The following is a 21,647-nucleotide window of genomic DNA, read 5'->3' as shown; positions in this document are numbered from 1 at the left end:
AGCGAGAGATACGTAGAGTCTAAAATAGACCATCTTCCATAGACTGTAAATTTATCACACAATGCCAAGGATATTAGGGAGAAACAGGTGAAACAGTCATCTTTGTTTCCCTAATAAGCCTTATTTTAACAGACGGATTACTGATGTGTCAAAATGGCTCTCTGTTGGACACACTGTTTTTTCAGAAGTCTCTGGGAATAGTTCAGCAATATTACATTAAAATTCCCAGTTATGATAACTTCCAGCCCTGAAAAATTATGCACAGGTTTCTTGATCTCTTCTAAGAACTGCTTGACTGCTGCCTTTTGATCTGTGTTGTGTATGTTTAAATGAACATTAATTAATAAGATTTTTTTGTTTAAATTTTTTTATTAGGGTTTTGCATACAACTTTCCACATTGGATTTCAACTGTAGTACAAATTAATCATTTTTGCGCATCAACGTGTATCATTATTTCGGCTTGCAGTGGGCGGTTGCATTAATCACTCAATTATCGGGACCTCCTGATATAACCAACAACATATGTCTCCTACAGCTGTGTTCCGATAGTCCATCATGTATGTCGTCATATCTGTGCCGACTTGTCCCGTGCTATCCAGGGTCAACTCTGTCTCCCCTATACTGCCCGTGTAGCTTTTCCCTCACACCCAATATAGTCGTCTGTTTCGTGCAACTGGTGCATCGGTGTTTGAACTGCCGATGGGATCAACTACGAACTTCGGGGCGGAGAGGGAAAGACCGTAAAGAGGGAGGAGAAACTGAAGCGGGGAAAAGGGAAATTAATGTGCGGATCATGAGGGGGGAAGAGGGTGGGAGAGGGTGTAGGGCGGGCAAGGAGAAGCTTCCGTGGTGAACTGTGTGTAGATTGAGTGTACGTGCATTGGACGAGTTCCGGGGCGATCTAGGGGGGGAGTGTGTCTGTAGGCAGGCGTGGTGAAGGCTGGGGTCTGCCCTCGCTTCTCCTGTCTAAGTGCTCTACCTGTCTATCGAACTGTCAGTGTTTCCTATCGGCCCTGGGTGGCGGGGGGAACCGGAGAAGCGTGAGGAGTGGACCGTGTCGTGTCCTGTGCGTCTCCCTCTGCGCTTTCCTGTTTGCAGTGTATTAGGAGTTGTGCCCATTCCATAGATATCGGATGTTTGCGGGCGCCCCTCACCTCTTCCTCTCGCAGTAGCTCTTCCTCCGCCGCACCCCGTTTAAGTAATGCTCCCGCCCAGGCTGACTCTGAAGGCCCAGCTGGAGCCCTCCAGTGCATGGCAATGTTCCTCTTCGTGAGGAGAATGGCCAATGACGTGAACTTCCATTGTACTTTTGCGGTTTTCTTTTTGGGGGATATCCCCAGAGCGCACTCCTCCCACGTAGAGGCAGTAGGGAGATTTGTTGTCGATTGAATTGTTCGGCGCACCCTTTCCCAATAGCTTTGTATGGATGGACAGGTCCAGAACATATGTTTGAAGTCGGCTTCTAACAGTTGACAGCGGGGGCACCTGAATTGCGTGTCGGGGTAGAACCGGCGGAGCTTGTCCGGAGTAAGATACGCCCGGTGCAGGATGTTGAACTGAATATTTTTGAATCGCACGTTCCTGGATACCTTTTTTGGAGATTCCAGAGCTTTGCGCCACTCTGTGTCGTGGAACGCTCGGCCCGCGTCGTCCTCCCATGCTCCTCGGAGCCTGTCCAGGGAGACGTCCGTCAACTCCCAGATCGCTTTATAATGCCACGTGATTAGGTGTGTACCTGCCCCCATTCGCAAAACCGTGTGCAACACTGGGTGTTTCGGGGGTTCCCCGTCACGTAGTTTCCAGAATTGGCTACCACTTTCCAAAATTTGCCTATGTCGGAGGAACTGTCCCTGGGGGAGGTCATACCACTCGACCATTTGGGCGTATGTCCTCAATTGTCCCTCCTGGAATAACGCCTCCATCTCTGTGACGTCATGGTCGGTCCATACTCGGAGGGCTCCCGCGGTGTAGTACCCGCTGTTCTGGCGGAAGCCCACCAGGGGTAGTAAGGGGGAATAGAGTGGTCGGTCTTTGGACATGCGGTGTATCCGCATCATGCATCTGCGGGCTATGAAAACCTGTAGCGGGTGCGTGCGTGCCGGTTTAGTACCCGGCAAGAGCATTCGTCGGATCTCGGGAAGGAGCAGTCTGCCTCTCTCGGTGGCCGTCTCCTCCATGTGCCTCTCCACCGTCCAATGGGACAACCACTGGAGCTGCGCCGCTAGGAAATATGCTTCGAAGGACGGTGCTCCCAGGCCTCTGCCTGTCGTGGGTAGATATAGAGTGCGTAGCGCCACCCTATGGCAGCCGCCTCCCCAGATCAGGGTTGCTAATAACTCGTCTAACTCCCGGAAGAAGGAACGTGGTGGGATTATGGGAAGATTCGCGAAGTAATAGAGCATTCTCGGCACCATAATCATTTTTGCTATGGCGACCCGACCTACGGGTGCCAATGGCAGCGTCTTCCAGAACCCCACCGCCGATCGCAGGCCTGTCAGCGCCCTTCGGTGGTTACCCTCGAAGAGGTCTCTGGGGGAGTGGTACAGACGCACCCCCAAATATCTGGGGGCTGTCTCGTCCCACGACAGCGTCTGAGCACCCAGCGTTATCACCAGGGGCCCTGATTTCTCCCAGTTTACTTGGAGTCCCGAGGTCTCTCCGAACTCCCGCAACGCTGTTCATATTGATGTAAGGTCGGCCGATATGTCACGGACATAGATCAAAAGATCGTCCGCGTAGAGCGACACGCAGTGGGTGACGTCCGCTATGGGAATCCCCCATGTCTCCCCCTCCCGTCGCAGTCGTATGGCCAAGGGTTCCATCGCCAAGGCGAAAAGGAGAGGAGAGAGAGGGCACCCTTGTCTGGTCCCCCGGGTCACCGAGAATGGAGCCGATATGAGTTTGCCGATTCGCATCCTGGAGGTGAGATCTCTGTATAGGAGCTGGGTGTAGGCCAGTAGTGTGGGCCCGACATTCACGCACTGCAAGACCGCGAACAGGTAGGGCCATAACAACGTGTCGAACGCCTTTTCCAGGTCCAACACCAGACATGCCGCTCGGGGATATCGCTCTTTTGTTTGATCCTAGACATGAAAAAGGCGACGCAGATTATGCGAGGTGTTACGCCGGGGGATGAACCCACATTGGTCGGGATGCACCAATGCTGGAAGTATTTGACTGTAGTGTTCCGCTAAGATTTTCCCTAGGATCTTGCAGCCAGCGTTCAGGAGCGTTATCGGCCGATAGGAAGCCGGGAGCGTGGGGTCTCTGTGTGGCTTCAAGAAGGTCACTAAGATCGATGTCCGCATCGATTGCGCGAGTATTTTGTGGGCTGACGCCTCCTCGTATACAGAGGCCAGTCGCGGCGCCAACTGTGCCGCGAATGTGCTATAGTACTCAAGTGGGAATCCGTCCGTACCTGGCGCCTTCTTGCGCGCCAGGGCCTTGATCGCCTGCTTCACATCAGCGGGTTTGATCTTCTTGTCTAGTTCCTTCCTGTCTGCAGGGGGGATCTTGGACATGGACGACCAGCCTAGGAAATTAACGAGATCTCTTGATGGCCCGGCATGTGGGGACCGGTATAATGCCGCGTAGTATCCGTGAAAGATTTGCAGGATGTCAGCCTGGGAGTGTTTGAGCTGTCCGTCTGAGGCCATGAGTTCTGTAATGAGGTGCGGTGTTGTGTCTTGTTTGACTAACCATGCCAGGAGTGATCCCGCTCTATTCCCCTCCCGGTGTGTCTTTGCCGCGTATGCCCGAAAATTGTATTTGCGTAGGTCTCGCAACGTTTCTGCATGGGAGGATTTTGCCGCCGACAGTTGCGCCGGCGTGGCATTCCCCTGATCTACACTCTTCGATATTTCCTCTAGCTTAGTCTCCGCCCTTTGCAGGGCTCTGTCCAACACTCTCCTGACCCCCACCACTTGTTGGATGCAGTGTCCCCTGGCGCTCACCTTAAATGTGTCCCACTCTATAGATCTTGTAGAAGCCGTGCCGTCATTCTGTTGAAAGTGTTCCCGCATGTATTCCTCGTGGGCTTGGCAGAATACCGGGTCTGTGAGGTGCTCCCGGGGCAACCTCCATGTTGGGAGTGGGGGGTGAGGCTGTCGCCATCTGAGGACCACCGTGTGTGCATCATGATCCGACACTATTCTGCCTAGGTAGTCGGAGTCTTGTACTTTGGGTAAAAGCGACGCTGAACACAGGAACCTGTCTAGTCTGACCCTTAAATCGTGCGGGATTGAGTGGAAGGAATACAGCTTTGTGGTGGGGTTGCGAGTCCTCCAGATATCCGCTAACCCCCATCTATCTGCCAAGCTACGGAGGCATGCAGCTTGTTTGTACGATGGTGAGTGTATCTGCGGGGGGGCGGGATCTGTCGAGTTGCGGGTCTAGGGTGCAGTTATAATCCCCTCCCAGTAGCCATGGGACTGACGTGTAGTGTGCCAGCGTGTTCGTGAGTCTGCCCCAGTATCGCTCCTGTTCCGTGTTGGGGGCGTATATGCTTCCTATCAGTAGTTGTTGGCCCTCTAGTAGCCCTATCAGCATTGCGAATCGGCCTTCTTTGTCAATGAGTCTGATTTGTTCTTTGAATGGTACCCCTGGCCTGATCCACACTAGCGCGCCCCTAGCAAACGTGGAGTACGTCGTGGCACATATTATTGCCATTTTTTCTGTAGCCGGTCCACCTCCCCCGCTGTCAGATGTGTCTCTTGCAAGATTGCGACTTGGGCCTGCTGTCTCTTAATATAGGCATAAATAGAGTACCTCTTGCGGGCCGTGTGCATTCCCCTGACATTCAATGTGAGGAATTTTATATCTGTGCTAGGAGTTCTGCAGGACATGCTGTGAGATAGTGGGTGTATGTGGTCTTGCGGGACTGTAGACCCCACGTCCGCTGTGCCCGTCCCGTCGCCCGCCACCCACCGTCCACCTGTGCACTGTGCCATCTGGGATCGCAGCCTTGCCCGTTCAGGGGTATGTGGAGGATCAACAAATAGGGGTGGGGGGTAAACTGCAACAAAGGGAAACAGTCCCAATACATGGGGCGTATTGCACGAAGCGGTGCGCCCAAACTGGATTTCATGTTGAAACTTTAGTTCGTATCTGAGGGGGTGGTGACTCCGGTAGTTCCCAGCTCTCGCTCTAGCGGCTGCCCGTATATTGTAGTTGTCTATAAAGGTCCTGCCCATGTCGTGGCTGCTTGCCGTCATCCGAGACCGGTGGGAATGCCGCTTCCCTGCTGCTATGGCTGCGTCGCATCTCGGTGGACGCAACTTCGCTTTGCTGGGCTCGTAGTCTGCTCTGCGAGTGCTTGTCCCTAGGGCAGGTCACATCAGCTCTCTCGGTTAGCCAGGCTGTTGATGACTTATCATATGAGTGTGTCTGCAGTCTGAGGAGTCACCACGGGGGGCGTCATCGAGCCCTCCTGAGACCTGGGTGTAGCACTTCTCTCGTCATCCGAGCTGAATAGGTGGGGATCTTTCTCTATGTCCGACCCTCTGTCTTGGGGACTCAGTGTGGCCACCGCCTGTAGTGCTTTCCTACGCTCCGCAATGATCTGCGCTACGTCCCGTGAGCTGGTAGTGGTAGCGCCGGTTCGCCCACTGAGTTGTGTGAGGGAGACCCGTCGGGGTCGGCGCCCCGAGCGCCCGGGCGGTTTATTCATTTGCTGGCTGGAGTTGTCTCTGGGGCGCCGTGCGTGTTGTTCCACCCATGTTTCCGCTTCCCTCGGGTCCGTGAAGAAGTGTGTCTCACCTTCGTATATGATTTTGAGGCGGGCAGGAAAGAGGAGGGCGTATTGTATGTTCTTCATGCACATGGAGCGTTTAACAGCTAGGAAGGTGGCCCGTTGCTGTTGGACCGCACAGGAGTAGTCCGGGAACAGCATAATCTGTTTGTCCTCTATATGAAGTCGCCCCTGTTGCCTGGCTGCCCATAGGATAGTGTCTCTATCTTGGTAATGGAGGAGCTTTAGCAAGAATGGGTGCGGAGGCATGCCCGGCTGCGGTCTGAGTGCTGGTACCCTGTGGGCCCTCTCCACCGAAAAGTAAGCGGTGAGATCTTGTGCTGGCGTGAATGTTGCTATCCAGTCAGTGATGTATTTGATCGGGTTAGACCCTTCTATTCCTTCTGGCAGATTCATGATGCGGATGTTGCTCCTTCTAGAGCGTCCTTCTAAATCGTCCGTCTTGGTTTCCAGCGCCTTTATTCGTGATTGGAGGTCTTTCAGTGTGTTGTGATGCTGTGTTGGCGGTTTCTATCTCCGGTGGGGTCGACTGCCTTCCGGAGCCTCTGTGTTTCCCCCGTCTCTCCACTACGCTCCCGAAGCGATTCACATGGCCGCCATCTTATCCGCAGTAGGCGGGCGAGCTCCCGCGCGGAGTCTCCGGCGCTCCAGCGGCTTCGATCTCGGGGATTTTGAGCCGATCGGAGATGCCACCTCTGTATCTGGACTCGGCACAACTATTCCCAGGGTTGGTGAGAACTTGGGTCAGGTAGCTCTGGCTCGTGCACGGGCTGCCGAGCGGGAGCCTCAGAAAGAGGAGTCCGCCATCTTGGCTGGCTTGGCCACGCCATGAACATTAATTAATAAGATGGTGTCCAATTGTTTTGCTCATTTCAATATTTTAAATTATAAGTGCTTGAAAGATTTGAGAAGGGTTCAGTGGCTTCACATTCACTTTTATGGCTGTTGAGTTATATACTAACAATCTTCCTGATGATCTACCATATTTACTGTATAATACTGCTGGGACTGAGAACCCTTACTAAAACTTTACATGAACAGTGTCTTTGCACCAGGTTTCTTGGATACACACTGGGTCCCTTTTACCTATACAAGAGGTTGTATCTGTGTTTTGTGGCTGTTTTATTAAGTCAGCCACATTCCACAATAGAAGGGTTGTGAAGCTTGGCCATGGACTTTCCAAATACGTGCATTAGGTATTCTGGCTTACACTAGATCGTGGCATTGATTGGAGTGACTTCATCGCTCTTAGCTGCAGCATTAGAGGTCACACAGCAGTATTGTTGTTTGTTGTCTCCTATTGTGCTGTGAACTGCACTGTTTGCATTGTGTAGTGTATCAATAGCGGCTGTTCTCCTCTTAGGGTACAATGGTGCCCCTTTGTATGAGAACTTTTTTGTTGATGGAAAGTCAAAACATTGTAATATTTTCCGATCTGCCTTTTGTAGATCCATATCCCGCAATTGACGTATTATTCCTTAAAACGAAGCACCAATTTAGCTGGTTTTAAAGTGATGTGATAAAATGTTGTTGTTAGTGGAGTGACTGAATTTGGTACTACTAAGCTGGGAGTAGTTAGAATCTCATTGAGAGTGCCCTCTCAGGAACAGAGATACATGTTCATGGGCAGATTTATTTGGCTTGTGTGAATCTATAGGGTTACCTTTGTTGTCTTTTGGGTTATCCTGTTTTTATAGGTGTTATTTTTAATTGTTTTTTTATTTTTTTTATTATCCTTCCTACTTAATGGTTAAAGGGATGTGTCTCGATTTTTTATAGGTCTCTTGTGTAAATGAGTGGTAATTTGGTTTTCCTGAGCTGCATTGTTGTTCATTGATAGGAGCTTGTTTTGCTTGCTTGGTGCTATCTTTCAACAGATACACCAGTGGTGAGTGGTTAGCCTTAGTTGCTTTCGGTGATGTATTTACACATAACGTGTTTAGCGTCATGATGTTTCCATCATTTCTGGTAAGGTACAGTGCTTATCAATTATAGTGGATGTACACTTACATTGTTGATGCAAAATACCCCGATAGTAGATACAGGTCACTAGAACTGTATGAAATCTACTTGTAGTTTACATTTTATAATGTGCATGCATTCTGACACCTCTGACATACTTGCCCTAGTTTTGATGCCTACACTATGAACCGCGGATACTGAATTCAGCTAGCTCAGCATATGAGATGTCAGTTGTTGTATCTCTTTTCAAGGTCTTATTTTGTTATTCTCTTGATAAACCCTGGCACTTGTTAGTGCTGCTATATAAACGTTTGGTTTCTATCACATGTATGCTGCTTCAACTGCAGATGTGAAGAAAATGCATAAAAGTTAAAGAAACTAAGACGGGGTTAGCATTAGATGCGTGGTTGTTTGGTCAGGCAAAGCTCTGTCTCAATGAATTGCAAAATTGCTTTATGTTTGCTTATTGTTGTTTAATAAGGATGTTGTAGACTTGGACCTTGGAGAGACATTTTTCTTCATCATGGTTCATTCGTTTGTTTTAAAAAAGTTAATTACTGAGAACATTTATCATTTGATTGAAACACCTAGATTAAAGTATTAATTTATAACTATAAAATGTAATAAACATAATAAATGAAAATGATGAGCACTCACGAGGGTCTGTCAGGAGAGCCTAAAGGACTGTAGGCGGTCACAGCAATCCCTTTAGAATGGCAGTACTCCACGAGCTTGACCTGGGTTAGGTATGGGTGGCACTCAACCTGAAAGTAAAGTTAAATCAAAGTCAATACTGCTGGGTGCACAGGGTATACTGGCGCTCATATAGGTATTACACCTAATTAGAAAAAGAATTTCTAGCTACAGGTGCATCCAAAATGGAGGGAAGAGAACACCCTACTTCCCTAAACTCAATCCACTGATTGAATAACACTTTAACAATACTTTTGGAGCACACAAACACTTCTATAGTTTAATTTTATTTATTTAGAGATAAAATCCCAAAAATTCACTTGGGCTCTTGTTATCTTCAGAGCACACGAGGCAAAAGTTTATAAATATCAAATATCGCCAATGAGGTAGGAGTTATTAATCAAGTAATTTCATTGATAAACTTTTGCCTCGTGTGCTCTGGAATAACAAGAGATTTTATTCTGCTCTGGTTTAATAGAAACATATTTAGGAATTTGAAGGTACCAACGTCATATGACGTGTTCTTATCCATTATTCACGTGGGCTATATAGTTATAAAAACACTTTGGTTGAATCAAGGGGCCTAACAAATTAGATCACCATATCACAATCAACTGGATGTAAGAAACAAGTGATTTGTTAAACTTGAAGGTATATGTTAAGTGTGACTTTAAATCATGTGTACAAATGAGAAAAGCATGTGTACGATTAAGAAAATGTACAATGATATTAACTTTGGCTTGTGTAGAAACTTACTGCACTGATTGTAGACTTGAATATTCCTTTGCACAAGGTTGTCAAAAAATGGGCTCAGTGGTACTGAAGGGAAGTAATATAGGATGGATTGTAAATGCTTAATTTGTATCATTTCCAGCCCTGTGGAAGCCGTAGGTTATCCCTACCACGGCGAAACGCGTTGGCATATGGGATTGGATTCTGTTGACATTAAAGAAGATAACAAGAATTTTGTGGATTTTATCTCTAAATGAATATAATTGAAATATAGAAGTGTTTGTGTGCTCCAAAAGTATTGTTAAAGTTAAATCAAGTTAGCCAATATGCTATCAGAAGATGATCTTGGGAAGCACTGGGACAATTGCCCATGCACATGTGTGCACATACAGAAATGGTTTGATTGTTTTGATTCTCATGATACTTCTATCTGTATTTATCCATATTTAACTATATATCACTACTCCATATCTATTTTTAATCGGTTAATAAATAAATATACAACTATTATACTTCCACAGTATGTAACTACTTAATGTATCTCACAATTCGATATCTGTATGCTTGTTATGTGCTAAGTAGCCATATACAGTAAATACATAAACCCATTAAACAGAAGCACTGTTGTATGTGTATTATGCTGTAAATGACCTGGTGATTTTGGCAGACAACATAGAAAAACTCTCAAAGATAATCTAAATTCAGCATTTTGGGGTTTTCATAGTAATTACAGAGAAACAATTTGTTTAGTATCTGTATGAAAATCAGAAAACACAAAGCTGGATTTAAAGGTCATTTGGTATTAAAGCAGAATCACTCTTTAGCCCCTGTAAAATGACACATTTAAATTAAATATTTTGTAACCTATTTATTTATATTTATCATTTTATCAGGGACATATCAATACATTATTTATTCTCCGCTCTACCAAAATATTCTCAGAGTCATCACCCGTCAACAATCAAATCATATATGTGTATCAAGCTTGCCTTATACCTCCTCTGGACATGCCTATCTACCTGGGGATCTACCAGATACCCGTCTGCCTGGAGTTTGGACATATTCCCACAGCTACCCCAAATATTTGGCCTTCCTGTATTGCAGCTCCATCCATTCCCCGTAGTATGTTATTGATGTATGATACCCTTCTTCAAGTTTCTTACCTCCCCCTTTTTGACATTTCCATTCCTTTCCATTACTGGCTATGTTTGAAGTGGTTTCACCATGGATTCAGCAGTATTTAGTTTTAGTATTTTTCCATGGATTCAAGGTAGTCTACAATCTAAAGGCTGTCAGATATTTTAACTACTCTCATCCACTTCTCTAAATGTTCTTCAGCTTGTTTGTCTAATCTACAAGCCCTGATATGGGTTTCTTCTGCAGGAGCCCATTGTATAGGATCCTTTTTCCCAGACCTTCCCTTTTGGGTATGGCTATGCGGCTGATAGGCAGGAGGGTTCCCATGGTTGCAAACCTATATCTCATTTTACTGCTTTTGGGTGTAGAAACTATTACTATCTTGACTATATTTATATATATATATATTCACTGAAAAAACCATAGGTTTCACACATGTTATAGTTAGCGGAAATTTTACTGATAAAAAACCAATGAAATTGCCCCGTTATAGTTAGTGCTGGCAACTATAACTCACGCGACCGCAATCTTCTGCTGATGACATATGTGTCTTTATAAAAAAAAATATTTGTAATATATGTATAGCTAAAAATGTATGGAAGAAGACATGGGCAAATAAGTGTCTAAATACAGTATTAGCATCAGCAGAGGATTGTGGTCGCGTGAGTTATAGTTGCCAGCACTAACTATAACGGGGCAATTTCATTGGTTTTTTATCAGTAAAATTTCCGCTAACTATAACATGTGTGAAACCTATGGTTTTTTCAGTGAATTTGCAAGGTTTTTTAAATGCTAATTCCTAACTATAACGTGTGTGAAACCTATGGTTTTTTCAGTGAATTTGTACGGTTTTTTAAATGCTAAGTTACTTTACGCCATTCGTGGCGTGCGCGCCCACTTAACGCAGTTCGTTCCGTGCGCGCAGTTCGCAGTTAGTGCCGTGCACGCACGGTGGGCACGCGGTGCGATGACAAAGCAAGAAAGCACGTCAACAAATCTGTTTCTGCTTTCCTCCGTGACTATGGTATGGGTGCCATTTACCACAACAACTTGCGTTATGACATGCAAGACATTTATAGAGGAGATGGTGTGCACTTCAATGATGAAGGGAACAGAGTCTTCCTCTTGAACCTTAGACTCTGCATCGGTACTTACTTGTAGGTACCACTAAAAAATCATTTCATAAACACAACGGCTCTTTTTAGAGCCCCCTAATATCTAATTTTCTTTTTTTTTTTTTTTTTTCCTACCGTACGCTTACCGTAAGCTTACCGTACGCGTACCCCGTGATTTTTTTTAAAATCAATAAATGTTTTCTTTGTACTTTTCTGTCCTTCTTTGACCCCCTTACAAATGTTAGGGGGTCTGTAACTCTCCTCATTGCCCCCTTTCCTTGTTTTCACTCTTTTTTTTCAGAGTGAAATACACAAAATGGCGGCCGCCGCTTCCTGGTTTCGGCCGATTCGAATGTTTACTAAGATCTAAGAGCCAATCAGAATCGCGCTCGCGCACGCCACCGTACGCTTACCGTAAGCGTACGGTAAGCGTACCGTAAGCGGGCTCAGATATATATATTGATTTAAAGGCTATTTTCTCAGAATCTACTGAACAGATTTACACCAAACCTACAAAAGGCACTTCCTTGACCTAGGGACTACCTCTCTGCCAAATTTTGAGTAATTCTGTTCAGCCGTTCGGGCTGTAGCTCGTTCTAAAGGTCCTATGGAAAAATGCATGGGAAAAACGCGTTTTGGGACCCCCCTTTAATCTCAGCCCCCGCTTGACGGATCCCCCCGAGACTTTCAGGGTAGGAGCGGAGCGTAGCGCCCCACCTATTTTGAGAAATTCGCGAGGATTCGTCGACCGGCGCCAAAGTTATTCAAAATAGAATGTTGAGGTTTTCCTATGGAAACGTGGTCCTAACTATAACTACCTACTGGCGACCGCCAGTAGGTAATACACACATATATATATGTATGTATTACCTACTGGCGGTCGCCAGTAGGTAGTTATAGTTAGGACCCTGTTTCCATAGGAAATCCGCAACATTCTATTTTGAATAACTTTGGCGCCGGTCGACGAATCCTCGCGAATATTTCAAAATAGGTGGGGCGCTACGCTCCGCTCCTACCCTGAAAGTCTCGGGGGGATTCGTCAAGCGGGGGCTGAGATAAAAGGGGGGTCCCAAAACGCGTTTTTCCCATGCATTTTTCCATAGGACCTTTAGACACAGCTACAGCCCGAACGGCTGAACAGAGTTCCTTGAAATTTGGCAGAGAGGTAGTCTACAGGTCAAGGAAGTGCCTTTTGTAGGTTTGGTGTAAATCTGTTCAGTAGATTCTGAGAAAATAGCCTTTAAATCAATATATATATCTGAGCCAGCTTACGGTGCGCTTACGGTGCGCTTACCGTACGCGTACGGTGACGTGCGCGAGCGCGATTCTGATTGGCTGTTAGATCTTAGTAAACATTCGAATCGGTCGAAACCAGGAAGCGGCGGCCGCCATTTTCTCTCTCGCACTCAGAGTGTGGATTAAAAAACAAAGGACAAAAACATGTAAAGGGGCTGTTTAGACAGCTCCTAAGCACCTAGCCATGTTGAGGGAGTCCCCAAAGATCCCCCAAGGCCAAAAACGGAATTTTAATTTTTTCGATAATTTCGCCGACTACACTTACCGTACGCGTACGGTAAAAATTATATTTAAAAAAAAATTATCCATACTCTCCCCACCCCATGTGCAAATAGTGCCCGAAGGGCACCATTTGTGCATGGCATAATACAGATATGAAAAATGAAAATATTACCTTTCACAACAAAGCGCATCATATGTCCTCCATGTGCGCACGGTGCGCGAAGCGCATCGTGCGTACATGGCCCATCTAGCGTAACGTGGGCACGCGGTGCGCGTAGCGCACCGCGTGCCCACCGTGCGTGCGTGCACGGCACTAACTGCGTAAAGTGGGTGCGCGGTGCACGAAGCGCACCGCGTGCTCACTGTGCGCGCAACATTGTGGCAGTAAGCAGTTGGGAGGTTCTATTGAGAACTTGACGATATTGTTGCTAAATGTGGAACCCATCAGGGTAATATTTGAACGTAGGGACTGCTAGTCCCAGAAGGCACAGCGATACTGGCTCATTTGGGCGGGACAATTGCTATTTAAGGACTGCCTCCCTACGTATCCACATAGCAGCAGCCACGACCCATGACCAAGGAGCACAGGGGCTCCGAAACGCGTAGGGTAGGCTATGAAATATCCTGATGTGCACGCTGCCACGCTGAATAAAGACTCTGAATGCTTTTGGGGTCAGCTTGCTTTTGTGTGCGTCTCCGCTCGAGTGGCAACCTTTGGAAGAAATTGATACGGCCAGTCATGGCCGGGGAGGCAGCACCACCGTGCATTCACTGGACTGTCGATTCCGGATACATACGGGAATCACGAATGGCAGGATTGCAAGCAGCAACATTGTGGCAGTAAGCAGTTGGGAGGTTCTATTGAGAACTTGACGATATTGTTGCTAAATGTGGAACCCATCAGGGTATTATTTGAACGTAGGGACTGCTAGTCCCAGAAGGCACAGCGATACTGGCTCATTTGGGCGGGACAATTGCTATTTAAGGACTGCCTCCCTACGTATCCACATAGCAGCAGCCACGACCCGTGACCAAGGAGCACAGGGGCTCCGAAACGCGTAGGGTAGGCTATGAAATATCCTGATGTGCACGCTGCCACGTTGAATAAAGACTCTGAATGCTTTTGGGGTCAGCTTGCTTTTGTGTGCGTCTCCGCTCGAGTGGCAACCTTTGGAAGAAATATATATATACATACATTACCTACTGGCGGTCGCCAGTAGGTAGTTATAGTTAGGACCACGTTTCCATAGGAAATCCGCAACATTCTATTTTGAATAACTTTGGCGCCGGTCGACGAATCCTCGCGAATTTCTCAAAATCGGTGGGGCGCTACGCTCCGCTCCTATCCTGAAAGTCTCGGGGGGATTCGTCAAGCGGGGGCTGAGATAAAAGGGGGGTCCCAAAACGCGTTTTTCCCATGCATTTTTCCATAGGACCTTTAGACAGGGCTACAGCCCGAACGGCTGAACAGAATTACTAGAAATTTGGCAGAGAGGTAGTCCTCAGGTCAAGGAAGTGCCTTTTGTAGGTTTGGTGTAAATCTGTTCAGTAGATTCTGAGAAAATAGCCTTTAAATCAATATATATATCTGAGCCAGCTTACGGTACGCTTACGGTACGCTTACCGTACGCGTACGGTGGCGTGCGCGAGCGCGATTCTGATTGGCTCTTAGATCTTAGTAAACATTCGAATCGGCCGAAACCAGGAAGCGGCGGCCGCCATTTCTTGTGTTTCACTCGGAAAAAAAAGAGTGATAACAAGAAAAGGGGGCAAGGAGGAGAGTTACAGACCCCCTTACATTTGTGAGGGGGTCAAAGAAGGACAGAAAAGTACAAAGAAAACATTTATTGATTTTAAAAAAAATCACGGGGTACGCGTACGGTAAGCGTACGGTAACAAAAAAAATAAATAAAAGAAATGAAATGCAGATTTAAGAGTTTAGATATTAGGGGGCTCTAAAAAGAGCCGTTGTGTTTATGAAGTTATTTTTTAGTGGTACCTACAAGTAAGTACCGATGCAGAGTCTAAGGTTCAAGAGGAAGACTCTGTTCCCTTCATCATTGAAGTGCACACCATCTCCTCTATAAATGTCTTGCATGTCATAACGCAAGTTGTTGTGGTAAATGGAACCCATACCATAGTCACGGAGGAAAGCAGAAACAGATTTGTTGACGTGCTTTCTTGCTTTGTCAATCTGCGGACAGAAATGATTGGACCAGTTCCATTTTTGCCTTTGGCATATGTTGGAAAACACAAAGGCAGTTTTAGGGAAAAGTGAAAACAGTTGTGCAAAGGTGTCCTTCATAAGCATTTCCAGACCTACCCCAGTCAAAGTGCCTAGGTCATTGCCACCACAGTGCACTATTATGAGGTCAGGGTGTTGGATTTGCATGAAGGATTTCACCAATGGCATCAATTGGTGCCACTTTAACCCTCTCTGACCAATCCATTTAATGTCTACATTTGGCAAAGCAAGGTCTCTCACAATACCTGTTTTCTCTGCAAACTTTTCACTCCAGAAGACATAGCTGTGTCCTACAATCCACACTGTGAACATCTTCAAAGGAGATCTGGATGCACTCAGGAGGTGTAATTCAGTAGAATGGTAAAAAGAAATTAAAGACAGTTTGGAAATGGAGGCATACATATTTTTTTATAAAAAAAAAGAACTGATTGGCTGTTTCATACCATTCTACACTAAAAACTAGGCTGTATGTGTAAATTTATAGAAGCATGTTTTGTATTGGTACAGAAAAATGTGTTACCAAAGAACAGTACTATGGATTTGCTGTAAGGTTTGAAAAGTCAAGCACTCTTGCTCTGTGGAATTGAAACATTGTTTGGCGAACTTCTGACCTAACTCCACACAGCAGTGTTCCATGAGCTGTTGCTATGGTAGCAGGCAGAAGTCAAGTTGGGGGAAGGGTACTAGGCAGAAGTCAAGTTGGGGGAAGGGTACTTTTGGAAAAGGGTTGGTTTTCAACCAATAGAAATGTGTGATTACATTTGAAAAAAAGGGGGAAGCACTGAGATTTGAAACTTACATGTATATGTGTGGAAAAATAGAGGGAAACTTTGCCATTATCTGGTTCTGCTGAGAGGAGAGAGGTGTAGAGAACAGAGATCCTGGCTCTGATAATCTGCTGTTTGAGTGCCACATTTCTTTCACAACTAACTAATTTTAAAGGTGAGTTTAGAGTTTGAGAGGAGATGTATATGGTAAATTAAGAAATGAATAATAGAAATGTAATTCTTTTTGTTGAAGTTGTGTTTATTATTTTCTGTTTTGGGAGAAATTTAAATGTGAGGAACATGTAAAATAATATGGACTATGGTTTCACGATAAATTAAGGTGTACTGGTATAAAAAAAGAATAGTTTAAGGGTTTGAGGTTGGACTCAGTAATGCAAATACATTCAGCATCACTAAGGCTGGTTGCCCTTGCTGGAATGTAGGCAGTCACCCAGGTTACACATGTTGGGAAATATAGGCAGAGATTTATTGTGTACAACTCTGGTAATTTTATATTTGCATTAGTAGGAAAAAGGGGGAGCGATTTTTTGGTGCAGAAGCAGACTCTTAGCACACACCCAGCTGCTTTCCATGTAGAATCATGCACAGTATTTACAAGCGAGTGAGGTTTGAGGTTTCAGTCTGTAATGCAAATACATTCAGCATCACTAAGGCTGGTTGCCCTTGCTGGTATGTAGGCAGTCACCCAGGATACACATGGTGGTGGTCTGAAAAAGCAGTCTAGACATGGGCTTTTTAAAAAATCTGAAAAGTGGATTCATAATGTGTCAGTCTGTAAAAGTGATTATCACTTGCCAAAAAAAAGAGCAGTAAGTGTGCTTTCAAATTGGCAAAGAAATTTCGTTTTGTGACTAATGTGAAAACATGACTCTGTGTGCAAATAGGAATTACAGGCAGAGATTTATTGCGTTTTGCTCTGGTGATTTCACAGTTGCATTAGTAGGAAAAAGGGGGAGCCATTTTTTGGTGCAGAAGCAGACTCTTAGCACACACCCAGCTGCTTTCCATGTAGAATCATGCACAGTATTTACAAGCGAGTGGGGTTTGAGGTTTCAGTCTGTAATGCAAATACATTCAGCATCACTAAGGCTGGTTGCCCTTGCTGGAGTGTAGGCAGTCACCCAGGATACACATGGTGGTGGTCTGAAAAAGCAGTCTGGACATGGGCTTTTTAAAAAATCTGAAAAGTGGATTCATAATGTGTCAGTCTGTAAAAGTGATTATCACTTGCCAAAAAAAAAGAGCAGTAAGTGTGCTTTCAAATTGGCAAAGAAATTTCGTTTTGTGACTAATGTGAAAACATGACTCTGTGTGCAAATAGGAATTACAGGCAGAGATTTATTGCGTTTTGCTCTGGTGATTTCACAGTTGCATTAGTAGGAAAAAGGGGGAGCGATTTTTTGGTGCAGAAGCAGACTCTTAGCACACACCCAGCTGCTTTCCATGTAGAATCATGCACAGTATTTACAAGCGAGTGGGGTTTGAGGTTTCAGTCTGTAATGCAAATACATTCAGCATCACTAAGGCTGGTTGCCCTTGCTGGAGTGTAGGCAGTCACCCAGGATACACATGGTGGTGGTCTGAAAAAGCAGTCTGGACATGGGCTTTTTAAAAAATCTGAAAAGTGGATTCATAATGTGTCAGTCTGTAAAAGTGATTATCACTTGCCAAAAAAAAAGAGCAGTAAGTGTGCTTTCAAATTGGCAAAGAAATTTCGTTTTGTGACTAATGTGAAAACATGACTCTGTGTGCAAATAGGAATTACAGGCAGAGATTTATTGCGTTTTGCTCTGGTGATTTCACAGTTGCATTAGTAGGAAAAAGGGGGAGCGATTTTTTGGTGCAGAAGCAGACTCTTAGCACACACCCAGCTGCTTTCCATGTAGAATCATGCACAGTATTTACAAGCGAGTGGGGTTTGAGGTTTCAGTCTGTAATGCAAATACATTCAGCATCACTAAGGCTGGTTGCCCTTGCTGGAGTGTAGGCAGTCACCCAGGATACACATGGTGGTGGTCTGAAAAAGCAGTCTGGACATGGGCTTTTTAAAAAATCTGAAAAGTGGATTCATAATGTGTCAGTCTGTAAAAGTGATTATCACTTGCCAAAAAAAAAGAGCAGTAAGTGTGCTTTCAAATTGGCAAAGAAATTTCGTTTTGTGACTAATGTGAAAACATGACTCTGTGTGCAAAGAGGAATTATAGGCAGAGATTTATTCCGTATTACTCTGGTAATTTTACAGTTGCATTAGTTGGAAAGGGGGAGCTATTTTTTCTGCAGAAGCAGACTCTTAGCACACACCCAGCTGCTTATCCTGTAGAATCATGCATAGTATTCACAACCGAGTGGGGTTTGAGGTTGCAGTCAGTAATGCAAATACATTCAGCATCACTAAGGCTGGTTGCCCTTGCTGGAGTGTAGTCAGTCACCCAGGTTACACATGGTGCTGGTCTGAAAAAGCAGTTTGGACATGTGCTTTTTTGAGAATCTGAAAAGTGGATTAGAAATGTGTCAGATTGTAAAAGTACTTATCACTTGCCAAAAAAAAGAGTAGTAAATGATGAATGCAATTGCTTTCACAATTTATAGTGAAATGCAATATATTCTGAAAACAGCAAAAAAAAGGCAAATTTTTTTTTTGAAAAATATGTAAATATGTGTACTGTATTATAAAATGTTTTATTAAATATTAATACTTTTTTCTTTTTTTTCAGATTGAGATAAAAAAAATTCGAAAACTAGAACCATTTTTAAAGCAATTAAAATTAAATTTAAATTAATAAATATTTTTTTGAGTGGGTATGGTAAGTCAAAAATTTCATGGTCCCTTTTTTCCACTTCTCTACAATCACATTTTCAATTTTTAATTGTAGTCTCTCAAGGACCTTGTAATGTGATAATTGATTTTAGTGTTTTTAAAAAAAAAAAAAAAAAAAATTACGCGCACCGTACGCGTACGGTAAAAAAAAGAAAAAAAAAAGTTTTTAAAAACATATATAAAAAAAAGATGAAAGATAAGGTTGGCTCTTAAAAGAGCCATTGTGTTCATGCAGGGACAGAGGAAAGAAAGATTGGGAAAATTAGTCTCTGCGACAAGTGTGCTGATCTATTTTGTTGTTCACTAGGGAAACACTGGTCTCCCTATGACAAATTAGATCATGACAAGAGGCGCATCGAATATCAACCCTCAGAAATCGAGGGTTAATTTCCAGAGGGCCAGCAAAAGGAGATGCTCCCCCCACAGATGAAGGGCTCACCTGACCTGCAGAAGAAGGACTCGGCCCTGCAGATGATGGTCCAGGCTGAGCTGCTGTGGATGTGCTTGGTTGACTTACTGAAGGGTTACCTCCAGTAAGTCGAGCATGTGTCCTTCTGTGTACATCCTTGAGGTGTCTCATCATGGTATGATTCCCAAAGGAATACTTCCTGTCAGGATTACCTCTTGAAAGTACACGCTTACACAGCTTACAAGTTACTAAGGGTGCATTTACCTTTTGCTGGCCTTCAGGAAAAGTAAAATAATCCCATACATAAGAGGTCTTTTGTTTCCTCGCTCTCTGCCTCAAGGTAGTGCTGCTAGTGCTAGCCTCACTGTCAGAAGAGCTCTGCTGTTCTGCCATCGTATCACAAAGACAACCCAGCTCCTTCTCCTAAGGGATCACAAGCAGAAATGAGGGGAATGGGTGTGGTGTAGGAGAGTTCTAGAACTGAAAGTAGTTTCAACCAATCAAAAGTTGTGTTTCGTGATCACATGACCTACCGTACGCTTACGGCAAAAGTATGCATGCGCGTAAAAAAGACACGCGCTTGCGCGCGTGCGCATAACAGTCACTCCCCGACACTTCCGCGTAACGTGCGCGTGTAGCGTACACACGTACGCGTCCCACGCGGAGTACGCGCGGCTACGCAAATTGCGTAAATATACGCAAACAGCGTAGATAAATTACGGACGTTGCGTAAACCGTACGCTTACCGTAAGCTTACGGTACGCGTACTAAAAAAAAAATAAAAAAAAGGAAAAAATGTATTGCAAATAAATTTTACATGTTTATTTTATAAAATATATTAAAAAAAACATATTATAGAATTTTAAAAATTTAACCATAGTCTTTAAAAAAGGATAGAAAATTAAAATAAAAATATGTTTAAAAAAATAGAAGAAAAAAAAAAAATTAGCATTTAAAAAACCTTGCAAATTCACTGAAAAAACCATGGGTTTCACACACGTTATAGTTAGGAATTAGCATTTAAAAAACCTTGCAAATTCACTGAAAAAAACATGGGTTTCACACACGTTATAGTTAGGAATTAGCATTTAAAAAACCTTAGAAATTCAATGAAAAAACCAAAGGTTTCACACATGTTATAGTTAGCTGGACATTTCACTCGTAAAAAACCAATGAAATTCCCCCGTTATAGTTAGTTCAGCTAATTATAACTCGCGCGCCCGCAATGCACTGCTGATGACGTCACATATTACATCACTCATGACATGGTCAGTGACATCACTCATGACATCACTGATGACATCATCCAGTGAATGTGGGTGTTTCTGAAAATTAAATATGGTTTATATATGTATATCTCAAGGTCGATGGAAGAATAAATGGGTATATAAGTGTCTAAATGGATGATTTGTTTTTGAAAAATTGATTGTGTAACTGACTGATTAAGTGTATCATAGTGAATACATGGCTTAGTGAGTAATGTTTAAATATGTAAATATCTGTATCAGTCTCTCACTTTGTGTATAAGTGGCTGCATGGGTTGGTGAGTAGCTACATGGGTGTCTATATAGGTTATTAGTTGGTTTTATGAGTATCAGTCTGAGTGTCTGCATGGTTCGGTGGGGGTATTACGTAGTGCATAGGTGCATGAATGAATGACTCACTCTTTGTATGTGTTGAAGACAGCATGTGTGCAGGACTCTATGGGTGGATGAGTGAGTGTATGGGTGTGTTAGTGAGTGAATGACTGTCTCAATAGTGTCTTTATGAGTAACTACATATGTTTTAAACTAGTATATGTGACTATTGGTGTATATAAGCGAGTATATGTGAGAGTGAGAGATTGAAAGAGTTCCTGTATGAATAAGTATGTGTTTCTATAAGTGATTGTTTAAAAGACTAAGTATGTGTAAGTTTCCGTAGAAGTAAGTGTGGTGGTGTGTGTATAACTGTATATGCAAGTAAATGTATGTTTGATTCTTTTTTAGCATGAGTGACTATGTGTGTGAGTACCTCTATGGATGAGTGGCATTGTGTAACAGGATGTATAGGTGTATGAGTACATATGATGAGTGAGTACATGTATGAGTGACTGTATAGGACTGTTGGTGAATGAGTGGATGTGTATGTGGATCTTAGAATTACTGTATAGGTTGTTGTAACTGGTATTGGTATGTCCATTGTTTTTAAAATTGTAATTTCTATTTTTGAATGTGTGTATCAAAGGTTATATTAGGGGAAGAGGAGGTCTGCCACTCTATCACAAGGATGATGTCATCAGTGATGTCATCAGTGATGTCATTTGAGATGTCATCAGTGATGTCACTGACCATGTCATGAGTGATGTAATATGTGACATCATCAGCAGTGCATTGCGGGCGCGCGAGTTATAGTTAGCTGAACTAACTATAACGGGGGAATTTCATTGGTTTTTTACGAGTGAAATGTCCAGCTAACTATAACATGTGTGAAACCTTTGG

At 44.2% G+C, this 21,647-nt stretch overlaps 1 protein-coding gene across 4 annotated transcripts in view; it reads right to left on the bottom strand.

Moving 5' to 3' along the window:
• The window catches only part of LOC146854175 (aldo-keto reductase family 1 member B1-like), a 199,226-nt gene that overhangs the window by 39,654 nt on the left and 137,925 nt on the right, over nt 1–21,647 (bottom strand). For all 4 annotated transcript variants that reach the window (XM_085651947.1, XM_085651948.1, XM_085651949.1 and 1 more), the window contains one exon: nt 8,370–8,476. In XM_085651947.1, coding sequence (XP_085508073.1) covers nt 8,370–8,476 — 107 coding nt within the window. The remainder of the gene's footprint in view (nt 1–8,369; nt 8,477–21,647) is intronic.

The sequence above is a fragment of the Triturus cristatus genome, chromosome 4_1 (genome assembly GCF_964204655.1).
Source record: "Triturus cristatus chromosome 4_1, aTriCri1.1, whole genome shotgun sequence".
Lineage (NCBI taxonomy): Eukaryota > Metazoa > Chordata > Amphibia > Caudata > Salamandridae > Triturus > Triturus cristatus.
The sequence above is the reverse complement of the archived record's forward strand: the minus strand, read 5'-3'. Positions and strand labels throughout refer to the sequence as shown.